Below are 22,951 nucleotides of genomic sequence, written 5' to 3'. Positions count from 1 at the left end.
AGTGAAATTCATTGGTAATGAGTATGTTTACCCCCGTGAAAATATCAGGAAACTTTAAAAATGAATACTAACTTCGGTTGAGAAATGATCATTCAATTGCAATACCGAGAAGCTGTGACGCAAAAAAAGAAAAAAAGAGCGACAGGGAAAATGTTGTGGAATTTCAATTTGAGCAGGCGAAATACTAGACCAAGCACTGACTCGGATTTTAGTTGGGAGAGCTGTGATGAGGATACTATTCAAGAAGAAGTCGCTTCACGTGTTGCTGTTGGTGTAAGGACGTGGTGCGAGTGTGGAAAGTGTAAGAATGACGAGCGAAGCGGAGTGTCGTTGCTATTGCGAGTTAGAATCCGCGAATATTTTTAATTTGATCAGTGAGTTTTGATGTGTAAACGTATTCGAATTAGATAATAGCGCATGAGTTCGATGAATGACGATAAAAATGAAAAAATCTTCTAACCTTCTTCTTTTTGTTTTTTTCTTTCAAACTCAGTTCTAAAGTCAAAGAACTCGGAAGTAAATTAAAGGGGTCCGAATGTGAGCTTCTAACTAGTGACGTCAGGCGCATAATTATACTCTTAAATGCTCACTTGCAAAATGGCGAACAAGTGAGGTGAAGGCTTAAAAACATGAGGTAAACATTGTCTGGTTTCTTGAATACTGTAGTGATTTTAATAAAATAAACGTTAAATTGTTTTTTCTGAAGATATTATGAATCGATTTAGGTCAACTTGATTTTTCTCGGGAGGTAAGCTTTAAAAGCAAATTGATTCATAATCCAGACATTAAGGAAAATGCAACTCATGACATTGTTTATGTTGATTACTCGGCATACACCCTTGTTAAAGTAAAATTTTTGCAACACACCAGCTGAAGAGTACTGGCCATTTCGTTGAGTCTGCTGTGAAAATTTACTTTCACAAGTTCAGAGTGCGTGTTATGTACATATAGAACTGTCTTACTTAATTGCTTGTGGTTATTGGGCCTTTGACGTTTTAATGAATTTGAAACTTCTTTTCTTGCCTGTCAGGATGCATGACGCACCACCCCAGCCAGTCAGATCAGTTAATTTAGCCTTGAAAAACTGATTGCTTATTTTTTGCATATATTGTTTTAATTTGCAACCAGTTTCTATTTCTTTGTTTTAAAAGATACATAAGACACTAAATATGATTTTTTTTTTAATTTTAGCTTGTTTGTGGAATACAACAGTAACGTTTGAAAAAAGTATGAAGCAGATGTCTGGCTGTGACAGAAAATATGGCAGGTTTGTTCGTAATTCCATTTCATTTTAACAGATTTTTGTCATCTTTTTACCCATATTATGAGAACTGTTTCCTTTTTCTCGTATAGACAGTCTGATGTAGTTGTGCGAAGTGAGCTAGATAGTCTGCAAAGAAAATGTTTCCATTCAATTCCTGATCAAACAGGTGCTGCATCAATAAAGTAAGATCCTAGTGTTTTACAATATATATATATATATATATATATATATATATATATAAACTAAAGACCAACTGCTGAAGTTGCTATAACTTTGTGGCAACACAGCCTAAAATGCTAAGGCTGAAATAGTTCAGGTGTTCTCAAATTAATGCAGTTGTGTATGTGTTTTAGTCTTGTAGAAGGCAGCTTTGGAAGTCAGGTTAGCAGTTTATCAACTAATGAAGATCCAAGATTTGTGAGTTTTGTTTGTCAGAAATGTAATCTCATAAAAAAAAAAAATCTGATATAATGTTTTGATATTTGTTTAATAGCCCTTGCCTTGCTATGAAAACAAGATCTCAGGTTGAACTAAAAGGGTCTAACTAAAATGCTATCAAAGAAGAAGCAATTTATAGTTTAAAATGTACCAATTTGGAAATAATCACTAATATTTAACTCAGAAACAAATGTTAAAATAAATTTATAAAATTATATATACTAAAATTTGCAAGTAGAATTTTTAATCACTTAAATTGCATCTTATAGATTTTGTTTAGAGCTTCAATAAAAAGATATCCTTAATGGATCTACCCCACCCATCAAAACTGCAAGCACAGGCACATGAATCACGGAAACACCCTCAAAAGAAGTACTCAGTAGTGGAAAGTTATTTGCAGCAGCTGAAAAGGAAACAAAGTGAATTTAACTGGTAGGTATGTTGATGTGTGGGTGACTCCGAATGTAGCAATTTGTACAGAATTATCATGGTGTAAAGTTTCACTGCATCATTCATTCTCACAATGAGTAAGAATGAGTGATGTTTTGACATAACAAACTCAACATTTGAGGAATAATTTATTGAATAACTTGTAGTGTATTTAAACGTAAATTGCATTTTACAATATTTTTCTGTTATCACATTTAGTAACTTCACTTAACGCAAATAATTTTTTGTCTAAAAGGGCCTTTACATTTTAAATTGCTCTTGAGTAAGGTAAATCAGGTGCATGAAAGAAGTATGCTTTGCTCTTTTTACTTTATGTTCCTGTTGTGTAGTACAGTTGCACCCAGACTGGTGCACTTTGCAACTTAGCTACTTTTGCTTCCTGTTCCACATATTAAATATATTTGTTGTTTAGGATTTCTGAAGATGAAGGCTGCAACAAAGAAAATATTCCACAGAATCAATCTGGTTGTAGTTATATTGAGCAAGATCCTTTTCATGCTGTCTTGTTACCGTTTGGTGCCCTGCCAGCCATTAGAAGTTCAACCGTTGAACGGTCATCCGTCGTATTGAAAGATGTTAAACATTTTTGTTGCAGTAATGCCCAAACAAGTGAGGTTTTTTCATCAATTGTTTCTAAGGCAAGTCTTTATTTTTTTTAAATAAACAGGTTTTTTAACCTCCCGGAGGTCAAAAGAGGAGTCAATATAAGTCTGTCAATTTTAGCCAGGGTGTCAATTCATGCTTAGAATATTTCCAGCATCAAAAGTATTTTTGCATTTTGGTTTTTGATGATTTTAAGAATGGAGCGCCAATCTTATGCCCTCAGAACCACACGCTATATATGAACTAGAGAAATTGGGTGCGATTTTGCAAAAAAACGTGACTCCATGGAATTTTGCAATGTATTATTCTAATATTGATCATTAGATTTTTCTCCTGCTTTTTACTTTTTTGAGAATAGGTTTTTGAGTTTTGTTCCATAGAAATTATTTACATTGTTTTATAGTAGTTTCATTATGTTTTTTTGATATATGATTGTGAGTTACATTCATTTTGATCAATTCATTGGCAATTGAGTTGAGTTTGTTTTCAAACAATTAATTGACAAATCATTCTGTGAGCAATATATTTTCCAAAAGCAGGTGAAAGTCTTTCCAAGTGTTGTACAAAAACAAGCAATGTAGTTCCGTACTTATTACTTACTGCAATTATATATTTTTCCATCAATTCCTTTTGAATTTTAAAGAATATCTAGAGTTCCTTTTATGCAGCCGATTTCCAGCAGTTATAAGATGTGATCACAAAATGCTGACAACTGCATTTTGCCTTATTCATGAAATTTTCACAGCTTGTTTATTATATATATAAGTATATAATAGGTGAATTTTTCAAAACAAAAATATCTGCCATTTTTAATCACGATCATTACTAGAAAATATTTTATGTTGAGTTGAACTTGATTTTTGTAATTTTTCAAAACGAAAATATCTGCCATTTTTGATCAGGTGACCTGAAATATTATAGAGAGATTTTTTTTTTAAATTTTGGTAGCAAATTGTCTTTGAAAAAAAGGGTGAAAATTTGGGCCAATGACGATAACAATTGCACAATTTAAGTATGGCATGATAAAATGTGATAAAATTGCGCAGGAATAGAGAAAAAACACCTCAGGACTGAAAGGGTTAATTTCGAGCAATCTGATATATTAATAGGACCGAAGTCCTAATATATACTGTGAACATACTTTTTACCACTCTTCAGCATGTTTCTTATGAGAACGGATTGTTAAGTGTTTTGACAATATTATGTAAAAGCCTTGAAAGTCTTGCAGTGTGTAATTTAGATCTTTCATTTTTGATGCATGTATACATACTATTACCATTGTCGTTGGTCAAGTGTTATAGCTTTCGTCCTCCATCAATCTTGTACCGTGGAATCTTTAAGTCCTGATGTCTTCAGATTGTTGTTGATATTACATTTACATTTTTATTTTCAAGCCTGCCTTTTGTGTAATGTAAACTTTAAATGATGTTAGGCCATGTTTAATCTTTTGGCACATGACACCTATACTAACGCTATCTATGGCTTTATATATAGCACTATGGGCAGGCTGAAGATTGAGCAGGAATGTTTGAAAGTCAGAAATTGTCATGAATATATGAAATACTGTTAAACCTTAAATGTCATATATTAGCCATATATATGATGTGTCAGGAAAATGATGGGAATTTCAGGTTTATTTGGTCATTTAGTAACTGGCTTAAGTTTTGAAAATTATTTGCAAGAATAAATTCTCGATCTGTTGTAAAGAATTAGCATTAATTTTTACAATCAATTTTATTATATTAAAATCACATTTTTTAACATAATCTAGAGTTCCAATAAGTAGAGATGCTGAGATAGGAAATTTTGTCAAAAATGTCAGCAAAATGTGAATAAAATAACTTAAATGTGGATTAGACAGAATACCTACGCAGAGTAGGTATTCGTAGGTATTCTGCCAAATAGTTTCACAGAAAAGCATCTATCATTGTCATTTCGGGGAAATGATATCATCCACTATGACTAGCTATGTTTTACTAACGTTTAACAGAACACTGCGTATACACATTAGTTATATGTACCTCGAAAATACAGCAATAAACTTCGAGATGTAAGTATAGAAAGGTGTTCACAAAAGCGAGCCATAATATATCATCGTATTGTGTTCACCTATACCACAGGTAGCAAAAGCGCTATTAACAAGTTTTTTACCATCGATTACCATATTTAAATCACCAGTGCTGTTGACCGAAGTAAGAATGTCATTACGCTTCCTACCCCTATCGGTTATTATTTTCATGTACCTTTAAGTCCCAATCATTTTTTGTGGACTGATTTAACAACTTCCAAAAAAAGAGAGAAAGAAAGAAAAACAACAGAATTATATCAACACTTTCGCAGGAAATGTCACAGGGCTATTTGAATTTGTACTATAATTGCTTGTCTTCTAGTTCTATCCAAACACAATTCTTAATCCTATATTATAATACGCTTGTGTGAGTGACTATGTGAGTTCACGACACTAAAATCACGGGTCATTTTCTTATGGCTCATGTATTGTCTACTAAATTTTAAAAAATTGCCACACGGGGGTTTATTTGTTGTTTATATGAAAAGCCGTACATGGTCGTTATGATTAGAATAATTTAATTTTACCCCCGGTTTACCATGTGCGCGCCGTATCTCACGGAAACAAGTTGTTTATCAACTGAAAAAAGAAAACCAAACCGAAGAAGGTTGTCTCTTTTTCAAATTAATCTTAAAAAAAAAATTATTTCAAACAAAGCATGCCAATGCCTCATGAGGTTAGCTCAAAGCTTATTTGTTCTTCTATATTTTCCATTTTTGTGTTGCGGAATTGAGGTTGCTTACTATATAAGAAAAAAAAACCTATCACATTCGAATATGAATATAATTCGAATCTAAAATGAAAAAAACAAAACTGTTGTTGTCGAGCAAGTATAAAAATTTGATGTTGTTGTCAGAAGTATTTGTTTTAAAAAAATAAAAACGTAAGATATAACGTCACAAAGAGAACTGATTGGAATTTATCAGACAATTGTATACATTTTCAATTCGTTCTCTTTTGAGATGAAGCGAAGTTAGGTATTCCAAGTAAAAAACTGATTGAACTTTTATCCAGGGAACGCTAGCAAGCTACCTACTGAGGAAGCGAAAGAAAAGCAGGTCTGCGTAGCGATTTTTTTTTTTTAACTTTCAGAGCTAAATTTTCCCTTTAATATTCAGTTCCTTGTTGTGTCTTGAGCCGAAAAATATTTTTTGTACTTTTTTGCACTTTTTTGTAAGAATATACTCTAAACAATGTAGTTCAGAATATCCTAAAAATATATCTCTTAATTGTTTGTTCTAAATAGAAAAATTTTGTATGATGCACAAAATTGATTAGAAGTTCACTCTTTTATTGCTTATTAAACAAATAGACCTATTTCAATATCCATTTCCATTCCGCAAATACACAGCCGGAATAGACATACTAACATGAAAACGAGGTTAGTTTAGAGACAATTTTAATTTTCCAGCGAAGTGATGCACATATAGTTTGTTTACCTTTATTATTTCTCAAGTTAACTTGTCAAATGGGCAAATTTTGAACTTTTGGTAAAAAAATAGAACATGGCACTTATTTTATACTGGTTTATATTTTTTTCTAGTGTTTAGCTAGCTAGCTATTGTTTTTTTCATAACTAAGGTTTGGATTTTATATTTTTTGAAACATCTGTAAATTACATTATGACTTGGCTATCCCCCTTTCCTCAAAGGTTATCCTAAGCATGTTGGGTTGATGGTATTAGATTGAATATTGGTCTTCATCTTGTTATATATTCAACAAAATGTAATAAGAGCAATGCAATCACCCAAGGTAATACTCATAAGTATCCTTGAGCCTTGATTATTTAAAAATTATGGCCTGCAAGAATGTTACAGCTGCAGCTACAGATTGTTGTTGTTTTTTAAATTCACAAAATGTTCTGTCAATAGGTAGTATTTCTATAAGTATTGCCAGTAATATTAGCTATATTTATAAGTTTTGCCAGATTGTTATTCCACGTCAGGTATAACTATGGGTATTGTAATTTATTTGTACGTAACAGCAAAGATCAAAAACTTATGTATATAAAAATAATTTTCTTAAGGGGTGCTCTTCTTAGACAAATCTGGTAGAATTAACATAAAAACGTTTCTGTACTATACTTGTTGAGTTTCTGAATTTAAGGTACTGTAAGGGGGCAATATATTTTTTATACAGAAAACTATGTATTTTAATGAAATAATAATCAATAGGCATTTTTTGGGGGAGGGGGGGGGGGGGGGGGGGGTGATTCGTTCAAAAGCTAAGAGAATTGTAGATGAACAATCCGCTCACGATTTGTTTCAAGTCACATCTTGTGTCAATGCAATAATGTTTAGCCAGGTAAGATGGGCAGCTCTCCCTTAGATATGTATTATATAATTCTCAAATTCGAAAACGCTGCATTGTTTGCGCTGTTTTCTTGATATATAAAATTAAAATAATTGATTTTTTTGTTTATGAGTTTGGGTCTGTAAGGCAAACTGCTCTTGTAATATTTTGGATTTGAATATTACGGTGGAGATACAATATACCGATATGATTCAAGTTCTTATGTTTTTCTTTTATGTGTTGTTAACTGTTGAGTTTTTATATTTTGAGTAAAATTTTGGGAGGGTGGCTGTGTATACAATAGACTGAGTATCTGATTTGGTATGATGCATACAAACTGTACATTGTGGAAATTTTGTTATAACCTTTTTTGTATGACTCAACGAAATATTTTAGGTTTTTTTTTATGGTATACTTTTTTCCTTGCTGTAATTTTGGCATGGCAAAGCAAGTATATAATTTTAGCAGATTTAGCATTTTTCCAACGGTTGTTAGACACCTTCGATTTTGTTGGACATTTTGCAATTTTATTTTATTTTATTTTTCCTTCCATTGTTGCACCTGCTTGCATTTTTAAACGTTTTGTTTCAGCGGGTATAAATATAGAATAATGCAGATTGTGAGTTTAAAAAACTATGTTGTATGATTTGTTTAGTATCCCTAACATGGATTCAATTAGAGATTCAGTGGATTCTTCCACGAGAATTCGGCTAGTTTCTTATAATATTACAGAGAGTGAGTCCGTCTGTCTGTGACAGGCAAAGTGGATGTGTTCATATTCCTTTGATGTAGCCGATAAAGTAATGTCTATATTTGTTAATCTTTCTAACTTTACAGCGCGACATCAAGAAATGCGTTTAATAAGATTGGTGACGTCAGCAAAATTTTTAAACGTATATATCTCCTTAACTTTTGCTTAAATGTACATGTTCATATACATTATAAATTATTTTGATTAAAGATTCAAACTCTTCACAATAGTTGCTACGCGTGTTAACGTCATCAAAATTTAAATGACGACTTTTTGTCATTTTTCCTCTGCCTAAGTAAATTTTTCCACAGGCTTTATCGACTGGTCTATATAATAATACAGAGAGTGTGTCTGTCTGTCTGTAACAGGCAGTTAATATTTTTAAATTGAAGAAGCCATTGCAATGCACTTAAAACTTTGAGTCCAAAAAATTGGAAACGAGTTGGTGACGTCAGTAATTTTCGTCGCGTGGGTATCTAAGGATCGAACCAATTTTTTTTTTTTTTTTTTTTTTTTTTTTTTTTTTTTTTTGACATTTATTCGGGTTCCATTATACAATGGTTCTTATCCCTATAATAACATAATAATAACAACAATAAGAATAAAAAGTTTAGAACAAAAATGATACAAGAAGCATGGAGATCTAGGTTTCAATAAGAGTTGTAGATTTAGGTTTTGTTAAATAGTCGTTGATAGATTAAATAGAGGAAAGGCATAGGCTATAGTTGTATATCAGCGGAAGGTCTCCTTCGACTCTGAAAGACTTCGTTAGAGATAAAACGTTGGCTGTGTTGAAATAAACAGCTCATTTAAACCGTAGCAGCCAGCACTTTTAAGAAATGTGATAACTATATATATATATATATATATAAAAAAAAAAAATTCTATAATATAAAACCCAAGCATAGGAAGGCTCACTGTGGAGGCTCAGAGATTATCGTATGTTTCGATATGTCTAAACGAGATTTGGAAATAAGAAAATCTTGGTAACTTGGTGGAGGTTGAAAAATATGGAAACTCGGACCCGCGCTTGATAGAGTTGGTTTAGCAGAAATTGATAAGGAAATGCTTATACAATCGGAGAACCTAGCCTTCCCTTGCTAAGGCAATGGCGATTGATTTATCTAAAAAATATTTTTTCGTTTGACTGTAAAATGTTGAAATTGAATCTAGGTTACGTATATTTTTTGGCAAATCATTAAAAACTTTAGACACTTGGTTGTTGAAAGTGCCATTTTCACCAGGTTCAATCATTATTCCATTATCAATAGATCGGAGAGTCCTTTTGAACTTGAGCTTTTTCATAGACAAGTAGTCCGGCCACTTTTCATCGTTTAAAGCTTTAAAACCTGCGATCGAGAGGTCCAATTCACAACGTTGCTCAACAAGAAGCCAACCCAAACTTGTCACATCTTTCAGGGTGCAGTAGCGACGGAGAACGTACCCGGCTGCACACGACTGTACACGTTGGATGCGCTTTTTCAAGTATTGCGGAATTTGAGCGTACACGGTATTGCAATAACTCAGTTTGGAGAGGACAAGAGATTCCGCGAGTGTTTTCCGAACTCTATACGGGGTGAATCTCTTGAACCTTTTTATCGTTTGTAAATTTGCGTAAGCTGACTTTGTTGCATAATTCACTTGAGGTAACCAGGAGAGGTTTTCGTCCATTTGGATACCGAGTATCTTGACATACAGTTCTTGTCTTACTGATCGGCCTTCTGAACGTAGGAGGTAGGATCGATCTGATGGCAGTGATCTGGGTTTTCGAATAACCATCATTTGTAATTTGTCGCTGTTGAAAATCAGACCATTATCTCTCGACCAGTTGCATAGTGATGTTAGGTCTAGTTCAATTGCCTTGATGGATTCGAAAAGGTTTTGTTTGGGACATGATTTGCAGAGGGTCGTATCATCGGCATATTGGATGGAGGGTGTTTGGATTTCATTTGGTAGGTCGGCAACGTATATGTTGAATAAAATCGGGCCAAGGATACTTCCTTGCGGCACTCCGAAGAAAATATTTTTGGTTTGGGATTTTCGGTCATCGACCTGTACATATTGTTTTCTGTTCGACAGATAACTGACGATAAGTGAAATAATTGATTGTCCAAATCCTAATCGGCTCAGTTTGCGTACCAATATTGAATGGTCGATGGTATCGAACGCTTTGGAATAATCGATCATTACTGCGATGGTTATGTCATTTTTGTTCATTGCTTTTACAATATCGTCACGCAGTTTCAAGAGAAGAGTGGTGGTGGAATGTCCTTTTCGGAATCCTGATTGTGTCGTGTTGTATACTTTGGATTCGACGAAGGTTAGTATTTGGTTCAAGATTACTCTCTCGAAGATTTTTGATAGGATTGATAAGATGGAGACTGGACGGAAGTCTTTTGCCACTGTTGGATTCGCAACTTTTGGAATTGGACAGACGCGTGCCAGTTTCCATAGATCAGGGAATGATCTTGTGGTGATGCAACTGTTTATGATGTGAACAAGTGAGGACGTGATGTAGTCATAGACTGGCTTCAGGAATTTGACAGGGATGTTATCATGGCCGCTCGAGCAGTCACTCCGAAGATTTCTAATGATCTTGTTTACCTCTTCATAGGTTGTTTCGTGCATTTGTAGTAACTGTTCGGTATCAAGTGGTAGTGCAGATATGAGCTGTTTGGGATTCAAGGGAACGTTTTCTTTCTCGCAAAGACGAGATGCGAGTGTGGTATAGTGATCATTCAGTTTATCAGGATCAAACTTTATTCTAGCGGTTGGTGGTTTGAGAATCCTGTGGATAGTTTTCCATACTTCCTTAGGATTACTCGATGATAACGATTTTAGAATGAATTTTGACTTGGCTTTTCTGATAAGTTTTTTGTGGTTGTTTCGGAGCTTAACGTATTCACTGTTGTCTCTAGATTTGGTTTTTCGTATCTCTTCGAGAGCATTTTTGGAGTTGTTGATTATAGGGTCTTGCATCCAGGGAGCAGGAGGTCTTGTGAATCTGGTACGTTTCAATGGAGCGTGTCGTGATAAACATTCAGTAATCAGATGGTTTAGCATTGATACTTTGTCGTTCGGATCGTCTACTGCGTAAACGATGTTAAACGGTAGTTGCGAAAAGTCAGTAATGTAGTCATTTAGCGAAAAACGTTTTTCATCGCGAATGACTTTGTATCTTGGTTCGAACCGCTGTTTGCGAATGTTTATAATGACGTAACCGAGGTCATGATCACTTATTTCGTCGGTTTTGATGACGTTCTGGTGGATGATTTTCTCAGGTAGGTTCGTCGAGATATGGTCGATTAAGGTCTTATCTTTTCTTGTTGGTTTTGTAACATGCTGCGATAAGTCAAACGTATTCAAAATGTTCATATATGTTTCTTGACTGACCGATTTAGTGAGAAGGTCGATATTAAAGTCACCACAAATGACGATTGGACCGTGCCATTTTGTGTAAACTTGACTCAGGAGATGTTCGAATTTGTCACACCATTCTCTTTTCTCGCCTTCTTTGGAGCTTGGTTGGTATATGCATCCGACGAGATAGTGAGAGTTTTTGTTCTTACCGTTGACTTCAACCCAGAATTGTTCGATGGAAGGATCAATTTTCGGAATATCAGTTCGTTCTTTAAAGGTTATTGATTCTTTTAAGTATATTCCTACACCTCCACCCTTACTTCCTCGATGGTTACCTTTGAATACATAGTCTGGGATTTGAACATATTTTTCTTGAGTTTTGTTCTGGAGCCATGTTTCTGTTACGCAGACGATATCGAAATTGTAGTCTTCAATCATTTGTTTGAATTCGGTGAGAGATGAAAGAAGACTTTGTGTGTTGATGGTCGCTATTGATGTGTGATTTCGATTATCACGAAGAGCTTTGATGTGTTCGCTTGAAACTTTCCAGTCTGCAGTAGGTTCTACTTCAACAGGTGGATTCTGATCAGTGGATATATTTTGGAAGGGTAGTTCTGAATGCGTGCATTTTGAACAGATCCAGGGTGTTTCCTCTCTGGATGGTAGCGGTTTGCGGTTGACTGTTGTACATGAAGCGTGACAGATGTTCATGCAGGAAGTACACCGGAGTCTCTTTTGATTGCAACGAACAGTTTTGAAGCAGTATTGACAGGGTGAAGGGCCTGGGTTTGGTTCAATATCGGCAGAGAGGTAGAGGAGTAGATGAAGTAAGTGTTTATTGTTTAACTTTCTCGTTTGCAGTTTCGTACCTTGAGCCCATAATGAAGTTACGGTAAATGTTTCTCGGATGCTCCCGTAAGTGGTTTCGTGAGATTCGATACCATTTGAAGTGATAAACTGACACTTACGGATTAGAAGTTGCGAGAGGAAGATTGTAGAGAGTAGCGTCAATCTCAAGGATGGTCTGTTTTCTGACGTTTTTCTCATTTTTCTCTGGAACCGTTGGACGAATTGATGCCAGAATTTCACAATATATGCACCTCACCTTCGAGCAACTTTTTGAGTACTTTTTGTGTGCAATTGTGCAAACCAATTTGGGTAAGTTTTTCAAACCTGGATTTCCGAATCCGTTCCGGAATGGACGGGTTGAAGACGTTATCAAAAGACCTTAAAACCCTAATATCTCCGCAACTGTTTGTCAAAAGTACATAATTCTATATATTTTCAACGTTTTGAGCTCTACACAATATAGAAGCAACGTGTAAACAAATATCCGTAAAAAAAGTTTGTGTATTGACTGATCCTTTGGTTACTAGGGATCACCTAGGACCAATTTCCTAATGCTGAACCCACCCGTTTCGGAACAAACGGGTTAATGACGTCATCAAAAAAATTTAAAACCTTAATATCTCTGCAACCGTTTGTCAAGGATAAATGATCCTACATGATATAAACAATCTTAATCATACAACTGGTCAAACTATTGTAATTAGAACTATGATTTTACAGAGCCAGTTGATCGGTTTTGAACTTGCGTCGATAGAATTTTTTTATTTTTTTCATTTTATTCCTTTTACAAAAGAAAATGCTTGTGGAAACATCAAAAACTGCAAAGTACAGATTATCATTTTTACAATGCCACGCCAGACATAGTGATCGAATCGTTCCAGATTTTAACACAACTGACTATAATTCGGAAAATTTCGCTTTTTTGCCACGTGTAAGTACTATTGTTGTGTAGGTCGTACCATACCATCACGTAGGAAGAGTATACTATATGGTATCTGACTATAAGATAAATTTGGGTTTTCTAGAAATACGTAGTTGAAAAAAACGCAAAAAAAGATGCACTCCTGTTAACCCTCTACATAGATTTGCGTCATATAAAATTTTAAACTTCCACGGGAACTTATTCGCCAAAATAAGAAAAAAAATGCTGAACGATTGTTTTCTATGACAAGGAAAAAACAGGTTGTAGCATGTATATTTAAGTCAAAGAAACAGAATGGTTATCTGCGCCAAACCCTCTTGCGTTACCAAAATACGGTTCAACTGTTACAAAAAATCTTCCAGCAAAAAAAAAATCTGGATATCTGTTTTTCTTTAAACAAGCGTTGCAGGTTTGTATAATTATTTCAGAGATGTGAAGCAAAAAGTTTACCTATACTAAGCCGTCCACCCAGATGTGCAACGTGGTTTTCTTGCACGTAAGCAATGAACCTGGCTGCCGGATCACCTATCTAGTTTATAGTGGTACGGCATGTTGTATAGAATATAAATATGTTTCTCCCGCATTTCATTAACCCTTTTTAATTAAATTCTGAGAGACCCAAGGAAGGGGACTGGACGGGAATAATTGCTGAACTACTGTCTTACTTTTAAAGTTAATTGACAGTAGCACATATCACAAACTAACAAAGATGGAAGCCTCATTTTCATGTTTGATCACGTGGTTATTTCCTGACATTAGTAAAAGTTCAAAAAACGCATTGATTTTTGCAATGTACAGGCCCAAATAGACCTATTTCAATATCGCCTTTTCATGATCAGCCGTGGTGGCGAAAAATCAAAACATTGCATGAAAACGAGGTTAGCTAAGATAAAGTTCAGGACGCCCAGTTGTTTACTAGCTGTTCTGACCTTAATTATCAACAAATGTTGGTTTTATAATTTTCAACTGTCATATTGAAAGGATCGTAGTGGATACAAGTATATTGAGGGTAGTGGTAGTGTGACAAAAATTATGAATATTTATTGATATTAAGTGTGTATTTATGGCAACTTTAAAGTTTAGCTAGCTAGACAACATCAAAGCATTTTGGCTCAACCCAGTGTACTCAGTAATCACAAATTGTTTATTGTTTTGGTATTGGTTTGTCTGTTCATATTCATATTATGTTCAAGAAATGATAAACCTACAATACTAATCACAAATTGTTTATTTTTTCGGTTCTGGCATGAACAATTTTTTTTTCAGAAGGTGAAGAAACAACTGAAAATGCTGCTGGTAAATCGATCAAGTATTAAACATATCTAAGGGAGTGCTGCCCAGCTTAAGTGGCTAAACATTATTGCATTGAAACAACATGTGACTTGAAACAAATCGTGAGCGGTTTGTTCATCTACAATTCTATTAGCTTTTAAAGAAATCATCCCCCCCCCCTCCCAAAAAAATGCCTATTGATTATTATTTCATTAAAATACATAGTTTTCTGTATAAAAATTCTATTGCCCTCTTACAGTACCTTAAATTAGGAAACTCAACAAGTATAATACAGAAAAAAGTTTTTAAGTTAATTCTATTAGATTTGTCTAAGAAGAGCACCCTTAAAATTATTTTTACATAAGTTGTTCATCTTTGCTTTTACGTACAAATAAATTACAATACCCATAGTTATACCTGATGTGGAATAACAATCTGGCAATACTTATAGAAATATACTACTTGTTGACAGAACATTTTGTGAATTTAAAAAACAACAACAATTAGCTGTAGCTGTAACCGTAACATTCTTACAGGTCATAATTTTTAAATAATCAAGGCTCAAGGATACTTATGAGTATTACCTTCGGTGATTGCATTGCTCTTACTTCATTTGAATATAAAACATGATGAAGAACAATATTCAGTCTAATACCACCAACCCAACATGCTTAGGATAGCCAAGTCATAATGTTATTTACAGATGTTTTAAAAATAAAAGATATCCAATAACAAAAAATAAAGTGTATATATATGTCAAAACATTGGTTAAAGCTCCAACTAGCTAACTAGAAGTAACCAATAACAGTGCTAGTGTAACTAAATATAAAATCCAAACCAACCACCCTTAGCTAGCCAGCTAAACACTAGAAGAAAATATAACCCAACAATTTTAATAAGCCCAATGGGTATAAAATAAGTGCCATGTTCTATTTTTTTACCAAAAGTTTATAATTTGCCCATTTGACAAGTTAACTTGAGAAATAATAAAGGTAAACAAACTATATGTGCATCACTTCGCTGAAAAATTAAAATTGTCTCTAAACTAACCTCGTTTTCATGTTAGTATGTCTATTCCGGCTGTGTATTTTGCGGAATGGAAATGGATATTGAAATAGGTCTATTGTGTTAAATTATTTCTAAATAGTCAGAATTTAACCCTATTCGGTCCGGGGTTTTTCGAACATACTATGACCGGGGGGGGGCCTCAATAACTTTTCATAGGATTGTTCAAATTGAATCAAACTTGGCACACTTATAGTACATCATAAAAGGAACAAAATGGCGGCAATAAATTTTTGCTTGCGTCAGCACATTTTCTGTGACGTCATCAGAAGCTTGAAAATTGTTCTGCTTAAAATATAATTACTTTTGTTCTAGAGCGAATTTTTACATTCTGTTTGAAGTTTCTGAAAGCTAAATAAAAATTTTTTAACATATCTTCCGGTTTTTACATGGATCGGATAAAAAATTGCCCGAAAATCCGTTTTTTACGATTTTCGGGTAAAATCCGACAAAATCGGGAAATCGGATTAGTCACGTGTCAAAATTATTCAAAATGATTCTTCTTGATGAAACAAAGTTGTGTTGCAAGTTTCAAGTTCTAAGGATAATCCTAACAGGAGTTATTATATTTTCCCCATTATAAGGATTTCATAGAGATTTTAGGGGTAGTTTCGAGTAATGGCCAATATCAAAGCCTCTGAAAGGTATGGGACCTAAAAATTTAGCATGCAGGTGTCTAATAGATAAATGTTGAAACTCAGTAAGTATCATAGCCATATAAGAAAGCAATCCGGAGTTATTAAAAAAAAACCGTCAGGGGGGCGGAATCCGCCCCCCCCCCCCCCCCGGACCGAATAGGGTTAAGTTCTTTGTAGCTATAATAGGGCGCCAAAGTGAACATTTTGCATTTCAAGTTAATCTAGTTGTTTCACATCGCAATAGTATAAAAAACAACAATCTTTTTAGAAGAATGCGTGTCTAGTCAATTATAAAACATAGAAATATGCAGGTTGAATGTATTATAACATTGCAAAATTAAAATAGCTAGTGATTAAAAACGCTCAAAACTGTACAAGCATTTCATGCCCTTATGGCGTATTATTCCGTGCTTAGGCGTTAAAATGGCGTATGAGGGTCGTAGATTAAAAGGAATAACCTACGAAGGTAGCGTAACCACATTGCGTTATTAAAACAGTTTATCTTTAAAAAATAGAACGTTATACCTTAGGAGTACTAAATTTCGCGTTTTTTGACCATTTTCGCGAAATTAAATGTCTGCGAAATATTTCGCAATGTTAAATTCGCGAAAATTAATACCCGCGAATTTCTTTTTTAATTGAAATTTGCGAATATTAATGCTCGTGAAAAAAGCTAAATTTATCAGGTAGAGATGATAAACAAGACAACCTTAAAAATACCACGCATATATTCCCAAAACCTAATCGACTACAACTTTATCACATCGTTTGTTTTTCTTCCCAAACATGTCTCGAATGTCTCTTGACCGAACTTCCTCCTTCTTTTTATTTTTTGTGCTTGACGAAGCCACACACGGCGTACGTTTGCTGATTCCCACGAAATCGTTCTCATGGATGACGGATAAGAACGTCCCTATTATCTCTTCATTTCTTGGTTCGAGATAGAGTTCCCCTAACAACTGTTCATACCGGGCAATCAATGAATGGTTAGTTATGCTGCTGAGTATTGTGACGGCGACAAGACAAGGAACCTCGAGTCCACCTTGAATGAGAGGGCTACGTCGATAATGCTTCCCAGTTACCGTTGCTTGTACTCTTGCACCCATTTGTAGTATGAATTTAGTAATCCTTGATATCTCCATTGGAAGATGTCCCACCACACGTTGTGCATTATTTGATTTGCATACTTTAATAGAAAAAACATCGTAGGGATTGTTTTCCTCATAGACACATTCAAGTATTTCTCCTTCCGCGGGTTTCCAGCTCATCTTGTATACGTGCAATCCTCTTACTGCCGCACTGAAAACTATGCTTTTCTGCGTCATATTTATGAAATCACAAGAGATAATGTTGTTTCCGAGACACGTTTTTAATCCTGTCGGAGTTTTACTTTGCTTATGAGTTCTGATTCAAGTCATCTTTCGAACATTTTTTTCTTTTTGAAGTAGATTATCAAGAATCCCATTCATTTTTTGAACGTTTGTGACACAGTAAACAATAGGCATGCACGCTTATTATTAGTAAGAAAGTGGCAATTTTGTTAGAACATGTGTTTTAATTGCTTCAATTTCCAGTTTTGGAAGGTTTCTCGTGGAATGCAAAGTTAATAAATTACATTTTTTTTATTTAAAGCCTACTTCCGCGAATATTAATTCCTGCGAAAATTCAAAATACGAACAATTCGTGAAAATTAATACTCGCGAAAAATCAAAATTTCTTTGATTCGCGAAAATTAATACCCGCAAAGTACAACTTTTTTTGACTCGCGAAAATAAATACTCGTGAAAATTAGTACTCCTAAGGTAGCTTTTTACTTTTTCAGCTTTACAACAAAGGGCGTATTTGGCGACCTACTTATCTCGCATTTTTTTTTTCTTGGTTTAGAAAATATATCCCAAAAACCTCCGAAAACCCAAGAACCTAAATTCCTCTAATATATCCTAAAATTAAGAAATTTTAAATCTCTGTGCGCCATTCAATTACATAAATTCACTTTTAACTGAATTTATTGTGGTGCTCTGACAAAATTGACTTCATTCTCCTAAATTGTGAAAAGTATAACCTTTGCTACGAAACCTGTAAAGAATATATGCTTAGCTATAAAATGTATAAAGTTTGCTACGAACCCTGAAAAGTGCTTAGCTATAAAAAGTACAACGTTTGCTAGGAACTATGAAAGTGTATAGGCGTAGCTTTAAAATGTATAAAGTTTGCTACGAACACTGTGAAGTGTCTATGCTATAAAATGAGTACAGCCTTTGGATCCTAATAAAGTTTTTATTATTTTTAGTTGCTCATTACCTACATGTTAATGATGTTTTTTAAGATGGAAGTAATTTCGCCTCTCCTTTTTAGCATGTGTGTTTAAACATGACATGACTTACATAAGATATTCATTCACAACTACCAGTGAATGTCCTGTCAGAAGAAGTGTTTTAATTTCTTAATAAAGTTAATTCCAACATAACGCCAGCGCTCACCGTATGTGTAGCAATTTTTAATTATTTGTATTTTCCGGTACGAACTTAATGTGTTCAGTGGTTTTAATATAGCAGTAATATGCTTTGGTTTATGTAATTTATTATCTTTTCAGAAAAGTGATTAATGGACTAATTGAAATAAAACGATGAACGCAACGAGCTCTGTTTGGTGAAATTTGTGACTTGTTAATTTGCCGACTAACTACCAATTTCTGGAAACCAAGAAGCGATAATGAATATCTTGTCGCAACGCCATTTCTAATTTTAACTTATAAGACGTGTCGATTTTGTTCGCCAAGGTTTGAAAATGTGATGTATGTCACAATAATTGTGTTTTGATGTCAGCTTGGAATCTACCGTCAACTCGCATATATGCTAAGGCGAACTATTAATGCGGCGCCATATAGTCCAAAATCGTATAACATGAACTTCAAAGGATAAGTAGACAAATCTGTGAAGAAAATTACTACTAACCTTTAAAAAAGTTGAATTGTTATTATTTGTTTGTGTGTTTGATTAAGGGATACAAACATTTTCGATTACTTGACATTGCATATTTCGGTCTATTTTTTTATCCCTTGGAGATTCAGGGTTTTGGCCGTATATTATTGTCCTTATCTTTGAGGTGTTTTTGAGAAAAGTGTACCAAAGTATTCGAGTTGCCCAATTAATAGCGAACGGGACGTCCGCTGTTGATTTTTTTTGATTGTTGTTTGATTGACTCGTTTGACTGTCTCAAGGCATAATTAGTCCCAGTAACTAATCGTCATGATTAAAAACCGCCAACGTATTTTTTGGAGACGCATTTTCTTTCATCGGTGACATTAAGGAGTAAATTAGCGGTTCGAAGCTAACTAACGCGATCTTGTGAATGTTGCAATGGTAGGCTAATGGAGCATTAACACGTGATTTGATTAGCCGATCTCCCCCTCTTTGTTTTGTCATTTATAGTCAAGCTTTTTAGTAAACGCGTTATTAAAGCGTCTAAGGAGGAGGTGTTGTGATAGTTTGATTATATTCCGGAAACGTTTGATGCAGTTGTTTTAATTTAACTGTTTTTTGTTAATTAGATTGTTTTTTTGTAAATAACAACCACTAAAGAGCCAGCAATTAGAGATAAGTTAATGCCGTGTTCATTTCATCACCGCAAATTACACTGACCGGCCCATGTCGTTGTGAAAACATGTCCAAGATGAGTGATCAAGATAAAGAATTGCGATTACAAGCGTAATCACGTGGTTGCGTTGCTAGTGATTGATGGCTTATTAAGCCGCCTCGTAGCTGCTGCTAACTGCTTTTTCACTTTGCGACGATTACTTGTGGTCTGCAGGTTATGCCACGGTTGTCAGTGATTGATCTGAATCACCTCGTGTTTCTTCTTGTAGGTTATTTCATGTAAACAAAGAAACACTGTAAACAACGCGCGTATTTTTTGCCTAAAAATCTGTGTTTCTTAACATCTTTAATTTTATAGGCTGGTGTTTCAACGCAGAAAAAAAGATACTCAAAATCACTAACCACAGACAAGGATAGTGTATCCTTCAGAGAAAGGTCATCACTAACAAAATGTCCAATACACATAGAGCGATCACCACGGAGAGAGCGATCACCCCGCATGTGCAATGCAATCACACAACCATCCAACACTAATGAAGAATGTTTATGCCGTCTAACACAACAAAAATCATACGTATCTTTTTCCTCGGAAATCTTGTCACTTGAATGCGTTTTATTCAGACTTAACGAAATTTTAATTTTTTTAAGAAGTGTTAAAATTTAATTTCAATTACAATACTACAATATTTTTTAGAGTTATACTTGTAAAGAATTCAACCAATTTGCATTGAATTTAATACATTGCATTTTATTTCAGCTCTAGAATGTATCAGTTATACAAGTGGAAAGTGTTGTTTTAAAAAACTGGATTGTTTTCGACAAAAACGTTGGTACCATGTGACCAAATTTGGCTTGGTGACAAATATTTTGTATGTATTAAAATTTTGTACTGGCTATTCCACCGGACAATCATGTTTACAGACCACAATTTAGCCGACTAACATTTTTTATGCATTTTGGGTTAAGTTGTTCCTAAAGGGAGAATTTGTTAATGTATTCTGTTTTCATTATTAATTTTTTTCAAGAATTGTACGGTAGAACTGTGTTAAATTTATTTGATAAGTATGGTTAAATTTGCGCAAGTAACAATAGTTTACCGAAGTTTTTTACCGACTTTGGCAGACTTTTGCTTGTTGACATTTTTTGCGAGGTACGCAAATCGGTTTACACTCTGGATTTCCATATCAGCAATTGCAATACCTTACAGCTAATTTTAACACAACCTTAACGTTTTTACTAAAAGTATTCCAGCTCGTCGCTACCTACAGATCTGCAGTATCTGGGCGATGTAGTGTCATCTATACATGCGAGACAACAGTACTTGCGTCACACTGAAGAATGACAGTTCTGTCAGCGTTCGTTTACCGCCGTGACAAGATTTTTGCCAATTTTTGTAATATTCATCGCTGACGTGTTCATCAAAGATTCTATTTTGTTGGCTGTTGTTGTTGTTGTTGTTGTATTCCCTGCGTGGCAGTATTTTTTCCCTGAATGACATTCCTGCGTGGTACAGTTGTTGTGAGCAGTTGTATCAGCTAGAAAGTTACTTCATTTAATCCTAGTCCTTTTCTTGCTATAACTTTCTTTACAAATATTGAACTGCGGTTACCATTAAACTCTTTCTTCGGAAACCTTTTTTAATACTTCTAAAGCTATACTAGAGTTATTACAAATAGAGTTAAAACACATAAGAATTTGTCAAAACACGTCAGTCCATACCTTCTCGCAACGCGTTATTTGTTTGATCACTATTAGCATTACTGTCAAATTAGTTTATTTAAGTCCATGTAAACCTTTGTCAATATTAGCTTGCATAATGTATTGAATTGTAATAATTGTTGTTCTTAATTATTGTATTTAGTTATAAATCATCTTTGTTAAGGACAACTTTTTTTAAAAGTGTATTTCATATTATATATCACTCTCCTGCTTGAAGCTATTTTCATTGATAGCAAAATGTTACCACTAACCTCAAAAACATGGTCTAGCTTCAGACCTTCGCCATCACAGTGAAATTTAAAAAGCATGAAGTTTTAAGTTAAGTTAACTGGTTAATGCAATCAAAATTTAATCAAACCAGATGCAACCATGGTTCGACAGATGTCAACAGCTCAAAATATTTTTACGCGATAATTTACACATTTTAGTAATCCTTAAGCAAACCTATGCAAATTCAAAGACGCTTAAGCTTTTATTAGCGTGGATACTACTAACCTTACGTCCAGGCTCATGGCTGTCTCTCTTATCAAAGGCAATTTTAAGGATTCCGCCCAGCATATCGACGGAACGTAATCAACAAATTGAGAGAGCGAATTATATCTCGTTTCACATGGTGAACCAGGAAAATCGGTCACAATAACATTATTCTCCATACCCGCAACTTTTTTTCAATAGCCTTTCGTTAAGATGCATGGGATTTCACCTATCTTTGCCAATGTAAGAAAAAACGACATTTGAAAGGATTTAGAGACCTGCCTGCCCGCTTGCCGCTTGTTCGTCATATGTACAGACAGAGATGATCGCTTATGTTTGACCGCTGATACTACCCCATCTTATAATGATTTAAGAAGTTTTAGATAAATACAATATCGTGTGCCTATTTTTGTTATAATCGAACTGAAAAGCATGTCACATCACGGCAATCTTGTTTACCAGTTCTTTATCGCATGCGCTGCGCCAACGCATATCAGAAAATAAAAAAGGATTTCTGGGGACAAGGTTAACGTCACGAGTGCCTTCATTTCCATGGAAATGTTATTACTGTTGTTTCGCTCCTGTCTCGTTACCAGGCGTCTTTATTCTAGCAGAAGCGACTGTCTCTTCAAGGTCGAAAATTCGTCAAGATTAAAGACAGAACTTTTTAGGTAATCTGAGGTTTTATGTCAAAGTGACTTTCGTTAAAAGTCTACCTAGTTGTAAGACTTTATTTCGCAAATATAGACTAATATAGCACACAAAAAAGACCTGGGTAAAATGTTGGAGCTTTTTCTGTAGAAGTGTGTGTGTGTGTTCTGTTGTTTGTCAAAACATCTAGCTAAAAATAAGGTTCCCATTTACCGCAAAATACTTATTAGTTTAACTATAATGGAGTGCGGAAAAACCATATTTTGTCAAAACAATATTAAAGGTCCGATATGAAGTTTGTATTGAGAATAATATGAATGTCTTCATTCTCAGGTTCTTTTAATACCACGAGTGCTGTCAAGATTTTTGTCATTCACATTTGGCTTATATGCATAGAAACAATTGCTCAGAAGTGCCTTCCCACTTAAACACATTGAACATGACGTATTTTTTTCTCAACAGCAACGTAAAGACAATAGATATAATAACGCTTAGCTCTAAATCCCTTGCAGGGAATATAAAGTATATCTCCCCAACAG

At 34.5% G+C, this 22,951-nt stretch overlaps 1 protein-coding gene across 3 annotated transcripts; it reads left to right on the top strand.

The window, feature by feature from the left end:
* The first annotated feature begins 283 nt into the window (after window positions 1-283).
* Window positions 284-21,008, top strand: LOC130645523 (uncharacterized). 3 transcript variants are annotated; one of them, XM_057451547.1, is made up of 8 exons: window positions 322-748; window positions 1,192-1,267; window positions 1,354-1,446; window positions 1,618-1,681; window positions 1,983-2,134; window positions 2,565-2,790; window positions 19,927-20,142; window positions 20,812-21,008. In XM_057451547.1, the coding sequence occupies exons 2-8, from the start codon at window positions 1,230-1,232 to the stop codon at window positions 20,908-20,910; spliced, it is 888 nt and encodes a 295-aa protein (XP_057307530.1). In that variant the 5' UTR covers window positions 322-748; window positions 1,192-1,229; the 3' UTR covers window positions 20,911-21,008. The 3 variants fall into 3 exon arrangements, with proteins under 3 accessions (XP_057307538.1, XP_057307530.1, XP_057307522.1); XM_057451539.1 differs by having other exon boundaries at window positions 324-634; XM_057451555.1 differs by lacking the exon at window positions 20,812-21,008 and having other exon boundaries at window positions 284-634; window positions 2,565-2,761; window positions 19,927-20,122.
* The last annotated feature ends 1,943 nt before the right edge of the window (window positions 21,009-22,951 follow it).

This window comes from Hydractinia symbiolongicarpus, chromosome 1 (assembly GCF_029227915.1).
Source record: "Hydractinia symbiolongicarpus strain clone_291-10 chromosome 1, HSymV2.1, whole genome shotgun sequence".
NCBI lineage: Eukaryota > Metazoa > Cnidaria > Hydrozoa > Anthoathecata > Hydractiniidae > Hydractinia > Hydractinia symbiolongicarpus.
This window is presented reverse-complemented; position numbering and strand designations above follow the sequence as displayed.